General features: G+C 49.8%; 1 protein-coding gene across 1 annotated transcript; it reads right to left on the reverse strand.

The window, feature by feature from the left end:
• Positions 1–6,628: 6,628 nt before the first annotated feature.
• LOC132585742 (proheparin-binding EGF-like growth factor) lies at positions 6,629–7,030 on the reverse strand. The gene has a single exon (XM_060257627.1). It carries the CDS (start codon positions 7,028–7,030, stop codon positions 6,629–6,631), a length of 402 nt encoding a protein of 133 aa, XP_060113610.1.
• Between the last annotated feature and the right edge of the window lie 1,193 nt (positions 7,031–8,223).

Here is an 8,223-nt window from a genome sequence, read left to right on the forward strand (position 1 = left end):
ATTGGTTTCTACTTCCCCTGCCAGCTGCACCCACCCTACCAGCGTGGTAGGGCGCACCTGCTGCAGGGCCTGATCCCACACTCTTGCATTCAGGCCCCTCTGTAACTGCAGAGCCTGGGAAAGTAACCCCTCTGTAACCCCTTTTCATCAACTCATTCCAGCCCCGGACCTTAGCTGAGTTGGCGCTAAAGTCAGCCACATACTCACGCACCGACTTCGACCCCTGTTGCATCTCCCGCAATGCTGTGAGAGCCCTTGTTTCTTGCAGGGGGTCTTCGTACTGGGTGAGCAAGGCTTGCAGGAACCCGGCCACGGTGTCCAGCTCAGGGCCCTTTGTCTCGTACAAGCTCACGTACCATCTTCTGGACGCTCCTTTCAGCTTGGACCCCAAGTAGTCCACCCTGCTAAACTCATCTGGGAACGTGTTCCCCCAATAGTGCATGTAACTATTGGCTTGAATCGAGAAGTATTCCACTTCTTCGGGGTCGCCATCAAAGGTAGCATCCAGGTCCCTCCCCCTCACATAGTCGTGAGGGCCTGGTATTACCAGCTGGGGTGCCAGGACCGGGGGTGCTGAGGTCCTTGAGGCTTAGGGCTATCCCACCGGTGGGGCCAGCAGTGCCACCAGTGGGGCAGGGTGCCACCAGTGGTGCTCCTACTGGGATCCCCGGTTTCCCCCTCGGGTCTGGTCTCAGTAGGCGATCGATTTGCCTCCGCATCTCTTGGGCCATGAATGTAGCGTTGACTTGGATCTCATCCCTCAGCCCTCTCACCATGGTTATCATCTCACCTCTCACCATTTCCAGGATGTTTGGTTCTCCCGGACCCTTGCCTCCATCCTCCCCCTCAGAGTTGGAACATGACAATGCCCCGCCGCCATCATCGGGCTGGGATTCTTTATGTCCATCTCCGTCCTCCACAGGGCAATCCTCCCGGTCTCCCCCTGGTGCTCTGCCACACCATCCTCCTCGGGTCGGTCTCATTAGTATGGCCTCCCAGCGGGCTGGAGCTTCGTCCATTAGGGTAGTGGAGGTTCATGGCTCCCACTTTTGTGAGGTGATGAACAGTTGCTGCACATGTAGAGGGGACTCACCTCGCATCGATGATGTGCCAAGGGAGGTCCGCACCTCTATTCTCTCCAGCGGCTTGATTGGTTCACTGTTAGCCGGTGCTCCTTCAGCCATTCGGCTTGAAAGTTACCAGGTTGAACTTTTAAAAGGATCACTTCCAAAATGTCAAGTATCAGATCTCAAAATAACCAATCGCTAATTTTGAAACAAAGTCTTGGTTTATTGATAATCCATTGTGCTCGGGTAGGCACCAGATTGAAAATGATATAGTGTAATTCTAGAATACTAACTTTAAGGGGGCACATCAAAGGTATCTTAGGAATTCTTACACAGGCGTATGAAACTAACACGCTGGCTACTTTATGTATTCTTGCAGTTTAGCAACATCCTGGGTCGAGGTTTGAGCCTGGGAAAGTATCCCAGGAGGCCTTATTTTCAAAGAGGACATTCCTGCATTTGCTACTAGTGCGAACTAAGGAAGAGGTTACATGGCTTTGATGTCCAATACATTAGAATAACAGTTAATAATACAGCTATACCAAGAAAGAAACAACATGCTTGACATAACCAATAGATCAACAAACAGAGAGCCACACAGTGTTCTGTGAGTCTCTACCAATCCCTGCAGAGGCAGGCTGACCATTTAAACTAGTGGGTTGCAGCCTCAGCTTAGAGGGAACACTACTGACAAGCCAGGGGTAGTACCACTTTCTGCAGAGATTCACATGGGTAGCTGTGTTGGTCTGAAGCAACAGAACAAAGTTTTAGTCAGTGGCAACTTTAAGGGCAAACAAAGTTTTATTCAACTATAATCTTTCATGTACATGGACACTTCTTCAGATACAATAAAATGGAAATTACCAGTTGATACACATAGGTAGAGGGTAAGCCATAAATTAGCATACAAAATAATGAAGATTTTAATAAATCCAAGAATAACAACCTTAGATTATATGGCTGCCATTTGTTTGGGTTTAATTCTGGGGGGAAACATAGTGCAGGAAATAAATACATCAAAATTGGAGACTGATGGGCAGATGTATTGTGGAATGCTGAGAGTAATTGTGGAATGCTGAGAGTAATTGTGGAATGCTGAGAGTAATTGATTGAGACCTGCCATTATGCTTCATCCATCCCCTCTCAAGCATGGAGGCCACACAGCATCTTCTTCTTTGAAATTGGGCAATTGGCTGTGTATAATTATGCACAGTTCTGTAAGATCCTAGCAGGAAGGCGGGGTAAGCTTCACAGCCCCCCCCCCCCACACCCCTGTGGGTGATAAACCCTGCAGGCTACATGATGCAGACAGAGAACAAAGACTGCTGGGATGAGCAGCAGTGGCAACAGCCCTCCTGAAACCAGCAAATGGGGCTAAGCAAAATGATTGGCACCTGGGGCAGAAATGCCTTCTGTGAACGTGCAGTTTGTATTTTCTTGCCTTGAGCCCAGGCTTGCCTGGTCTTGCAAAAAAAGCTACTCCTCAAATCATTCTTTCCTGCCCCTACTCCCAAACCTGAACCCTTGCCTGAGAGAGGTAATGGACTTATTTGGGATTTCCTCTACCAAGCAAGCTCTGGAGGTAGCTGGGGAATATGGTGGAACAGCCATGCTTCCTTCCCTGAGTATCTGCCTATCAAAGGGACATGTGTTTGTGTCCACCCTTCCAGAAGCATAATGGGCTCAAGGCTCTTTGTGGGCCTGCCACAGTCCTCACTGCGGTGCACAGCCCTCATTACAAAGAAGGATACTGGGTTGTCTATGCTCCTTCCCTTGCGTTCTCTACGTAGGTGGGGGCAGGACTGAGTCAGGAAGATATGCCAGCATTGCTATGCATTGAGTAGCTGCTTCTACACATGGCTGACATAGGGCAATGCTGGAGGTCATGTGGAAGCACCCTTGCATCACCAGCATGCCACTCCATGATTGGTGGGTGAGTATTGCTCTAGGCTCAGGTGCATTTGCTAGCCTCTCCACTCATTAGGTTTGGTTCTTTTATTTACCATTCTGTTTCTCTATGGAGGGAAGACAGGATCTGGACCAGCTGTGGCGGTGAGGTGCTGGTGAAATGTCAGCATCCAGGGCCTAGAGCTGAGCTGCCCAACTGCTGGTTTAGCAGGCTTCTCAAGACCAGCCTTAGTAAATCCTGAAGCTTGGCCCAGACAAGCTTGGGGGTTTTCCTTTTGGAAATCAGACAGACAGAACTGGTGTGCTTGCAAAACAAATTACTGCTGTGTAAGCCTGGAGGACCAAACCCACGGGGGAGGTTGCCTGCTGTGTCTCTGCATGAGTCACTGCTCTGATCTTGCTTCCTTCCATCAGGTTTCTGATTCTGCCTCAGATATGATTCACAGACCAGAAAGATCATCAGTCCTCAGAACATTGATGCTGACAAGTGCTTAGGGAACATGGCCCATTTCAGGGAGGGGAGATCATATCTCCCTCCCAATAACACCAATAACTGCCATTTCAGGAGGGATACCAGATTCCAAAGCTAAGAACAGCAGCTCAGGTCTTTCAGAAGGGCCTGCAGAACAGCCCAAACTCCGCATAACACAGAGAATACATGGAAAGTCCCCTGGCCATCTTCTTAACTTTATGGCAACCATGGAAGCAAGAGAATTAGAGCTACGAGGTGCTTAACCCTTTGTTTTCTGCAGGCCATTTTCCCAATCATGACCCCCACCTTCCACAAATTGCTTTTCTTCCAGCAGTTATGAGTCTTTTTCTCCTATAGGGAGATAGGCAGCCCATGAGGGGGGAGGGATTTTGACTGAGAAAACACCTCACTAAAAATCTTATCTATTGCATTTTTATTCCACCAGTCCACAAGGGAGCTCAGAGTAAGAAACAGTATTCTCTCCTCTCCCAGGTTCAATCCCTGGCATCTCCAACTAAAAAGGGCCCAGGCAAATAGGCATGAAAAACCTCAGCTTGGGACCCTGGAGAGTCGCCAGTCTGAATAGACAATACTGACTTTGATGGACCAAGGATCTGATTCAGTATAAGGCAGCTTCATATGTTAGGCAGAGAGAGTGAAAAACCCAGACTCACCCAGTGAGTTTCAAGGCACAGTGTGGACTGAACCCACCTCTCCCCAGTCCTCCTAGCCATTGTAGGCCCACTGGCTCCCTCTTCCACTTCCCTATCATGCTTTCAGTCAAATATGGATCACACCTATCAATAGTAAAATAATAATGAAATCCCTGGAGATCCACTGCATGCATCTTCCACCTCCTATTTGGTTTGGCCCAGAACAAGTGTACCAATTACCCAGAGCTCTTTGCTCTCCTGGTCCCAGTTAGAGACAGCACAGGGCATAATTGAGGGCCATCCTTCAAAGCCACACGTACCCCCTGCATTCAGTTCTCTGTCAAATCTGGCACATGCAATTCGGTCTTCCTCTGGAAATCACTGCACAGCCCTGATCATCTCAAACTGACCTTCTCCGAACTCTTTCTAGTTCAGCTATATAATTTTTTAAGACTGGCAGAATCAGAGACAGTAGGCATCAGAGTTTTTATTCCCCAAGGGGTGTTAAGTACAGATAGGAATTTTTCTATCTAGCGAGTTCTCTGCACACCATGCGGAAGAATGGGCCACCACGAAGGCAACCGTTGCTATAGAGATACCGGCAGCCTGCAGAGGAGTCTCCAGATCAGCTGAGGAGGAAACTTGCCCAGCATTGAAATCAAGTATTACATTTTTATGAAGGCATGCTCACTCAGGGGGATTGCAAAATTGTTAGGGGGCTTCTCTATGATCTAGAAATCTTAAAAGCATACATAATCCAAGACACCTTAATTTTTTTTAAAAAAAAACTCACAAAAGGAGGCATGTGTCTGTCTTTCAGAAGGTACTTCCCACACAGAAGTTTTGTACTCACACGAGCCAAGATTCATTGAAAAAGGGGTGGGGGTTTGTACATCTCTCCTTCAAAGAGAGTATACAGGAAGGAATCAAACTGAAGAGAGAAGCAATGCAGTGCAGTGGTTAGAGTACTGGATTAGGACTGAGAAGACTCAAGTTTGGATCTCTTCTTGAATTGAAATGCCCTGGGTGACCCGGGGTCAGTGGCTCTCTCTCAGCCTAACCTACCTCACAGCATTGTTGTGAGGACAAAACAAAGACGACTGCTCTGAAATCCTGGCACAAAGGCTGGGATAGGAGGATTACATTAAGTAAATGCTACCAAATGGTTAAAGGGTTTACTTTCCACCAATGCTCCCTCTAAGCTGTGAAGTCTTGGGAGCAAAAATTCTATTTTGTGAGCTCCTGGCTGTCAGACATTGGAGAACATCAATGTGCTTTTATACTGAATGCATTTAGTGACTGGTTTCTTGACATAACTAACCCCATTTTGAATTCCTAATACTAACTATGAAGCAGAAGACCTTGCATTTCAAATGGTCTCAGAAATGCTACTAACTCATGCTGTGAACTCCTCTGCATAACACTAACAAAGCAATAGGCCTTTGAAGATAGCAAGTCTCAAGGAGAGCAAGCAGGGCTCCTCCGTGAGAAAACAAACCGCAAGCGATAAGGGGGAGGGAAAGTGTTACTTCTGACACTAGAGTGTGAGAATGTAGGATTGTTTATGAATGCTTTGATGTGAATATAAGAATATAAGAGAAGCCATGTTGGATCAAGCCAATGGCCCATCCAGTCCAACACTCTGTGTCACACAGTGGCCAAAACCAGGTGCCATCAGGCCATCTACCAGTGGGGCCAGAAATCCAGAAGCCCTCCCAAGCACCAAAAATACAGAGCATCACTGCCCCATACTGCTGGCTCTTGAGCTGCTAACTACCACCACATGGAAAATTCAGCAGTCTCATCATCTAGCAGGTCCACCGATATGTGCCCGCTACCCAGGATGCAGTTGCCCAATTGAATGTATTCTTTTAGCCCAGCCTTTCTCCAAGGAGTTCAGGATGATGTACGCAGTCCTCTCCCTCATCCTTTCCTCACAACATCCCTGTTTAGCAGCTGAGCCTGACAGAGAGGGGCTGTCACCCAGTCATCCCAGGAGCATCATAATGGAACAGGGACTTGAACCAGGGTCACTTCGACCCTAATCCAACCCTGACATCACACTGGCTCTCCAGTGTCACAAGCAGCCATGGAACATTGCCCTTGATATCAATGGTGATAAGCAAGACAGCTCCTCCCCTTCCACAATTCCCAGTTCTTTGGTTGAAAATTCAAAAGGTGTTTTTTGCCATGTTCTTTATTTCACGTAGCGATCTAAGAGACACTCCGACATACTACGAAGAATCCAAAGCACATCAAACAACCAGATGCCAGCTTCCCCTGACAAAACGTCCCACAGTTTTGTTGGTCTTTGCCTGGTTTTCTTTGGACTGTGAACTTCCTCCTTCCAACACCAAAGGGAACTTCTAAAATATTACCAACACATGCATGCAGCCCTTCTTTCTGCAGAACAGCAAGTTCTGCACTACTAGTGCCAGCCCAAATGTGCAAAAAGAAGTGGGCAGGGATTGTCTTTATTGCCTCCCAAAAAAAGATCAAGGCATCTCCGCAGTCAGATATACTGTAACTTACACACAGAAGGGCGCTTTTAGTCCCTTGATGTATCGGCATTCTCCATGGATACAATAATCCTTGTATTTTCGCAAGAAGGGGTCTCTCTTCTTCCCCTTCCCCTTCTTTCTTTTCTTCCCTGTCCCTTCTTTCTTGGGAGTCACAGGATCTTGTGGCTTTGACAGGAATGCAACTCCAGGGAGTTCTCTGAAGTTGTCCCCAGAGGAGGTGACGCTTGCCTCTCGCTCTCTTTCACGCTTCAAAATCTCCCGGACTGGAAGGAGCTGGGAAGCTGCCAAATCTTTGCTGCCCTCTTTCTGGTAAACATCATTTTGGAGTAGTCCAATCCCTTCACCATCCACCAGCACCCAGCAAGCTGCAGCCAGCAGCGCCTGCGCGCCCACCGACGGCCCCTTCATGGTGCTGCGGGAACACTCGGCTGCCCCACGGACCCACCGCCTCTGGCCACCTCACCTTGCCTGCCTGCCTGGCACGCCACCCTCCACGTGCGCTCCGCCTGTGAGGCCTTAAAACCCATGTATGTATCAATACCTGCTATCAGTCCCAAGGACTGCCTGTCCAGAGCTTTGAGATCAAATAAACGCTACTACTTTGCAACAAATGATGGTGCATTTCCTTTGAAACTCCAACGTCTGACATTTTGGGACTGAACTAATACAGGTCTATCCAAACCGGCAATCTGATAGCTGGATGGCCGCCAAGGTTCCAGATAACGGAGAACCCACCGAACTCACAGAGGAGCAGGGGACCCCGCCGGGTGTTACAGTTGACGGGAGAAAAGGGGATCACCACTGCACTCCTCAATGCTACTCCTCACCCTGAAGAATTGGCAGCCCCGCGCCTCAACAGCACTCATGGACGAGGCAGCCGGGCGCTTCAGTAACCTGTTCACCGGGATAGGGGCGGAAGGAGAAGAAGCACTGGCTGGGGAGGACCGAGGTGGAGGTCCGGGGGAGGAAGACAGCCGAGGGGCGGACGATGTTCAGCTGCTGAGGAATGCGGATGCAGATCTGGATGAGGGAGATCCGAAACGAGCTCCAGTTGAGCAACATGCACATCTCACACGAAGTGCAGAGGCAGCTGGACCAGATGCGAGAGCAGATGAGACCCCCGCCAGGGGAGCCAGCGCAGCGCCCAGAGCCAGGGGAGCGGCCGGCCGACTCGCCGGTCAACCAGCCAGAGGAGCCGGCAGAGCCTCCGCCAACCCTGCAGCCAGACCAACCGAGGGACCCTCGGGTGGGCCAGCCGCACCACCAGCTCCAGTGGGTCCACCACCGGTCCCCGGTCCCGCGGCACTGCCTGGGATTATCTAACCACCCGGTTGGCTGATGGGGCCCACGGGCCAGCCACCCCTAGTACCGTGGGCAGGAGGCTGGGGCCGAGAGCTACAGATCACCTTCGATGGTGACCCAGAGGAGGTGGAGTACTTCACCATCCAGTGCAACAGCTTCATGACCCACTGGGGGAACACCTTCCCCACCGAGCTCAGCCGGGTAGATTACTTGGGGTTGAAGCTAAAGGGGGCCACGAGGTGGTGGTATGTCAGCCTGTACGAAACCTGAGGCCCTGAACTGACCACCGTGGCGGGGTT

The sequence above is a fragment of the Heteronotia binoei genome, chromosome 17, assembly GCF_032191835.1.
Source record: "Heteronotia binoei isolate CCM8104 ecotype False Entrance Well chromosome 17, APGP_CSIRO_Hbin_v1, whole genome shotgun sequence".
Taxonomy (NCBI): domain Eukaryota; kingdom Metazoa; phylum Chordata; class Lepidosauria; order Squamata; family Gekkonidae; genus Heteronotia; species Heteronotia binoei.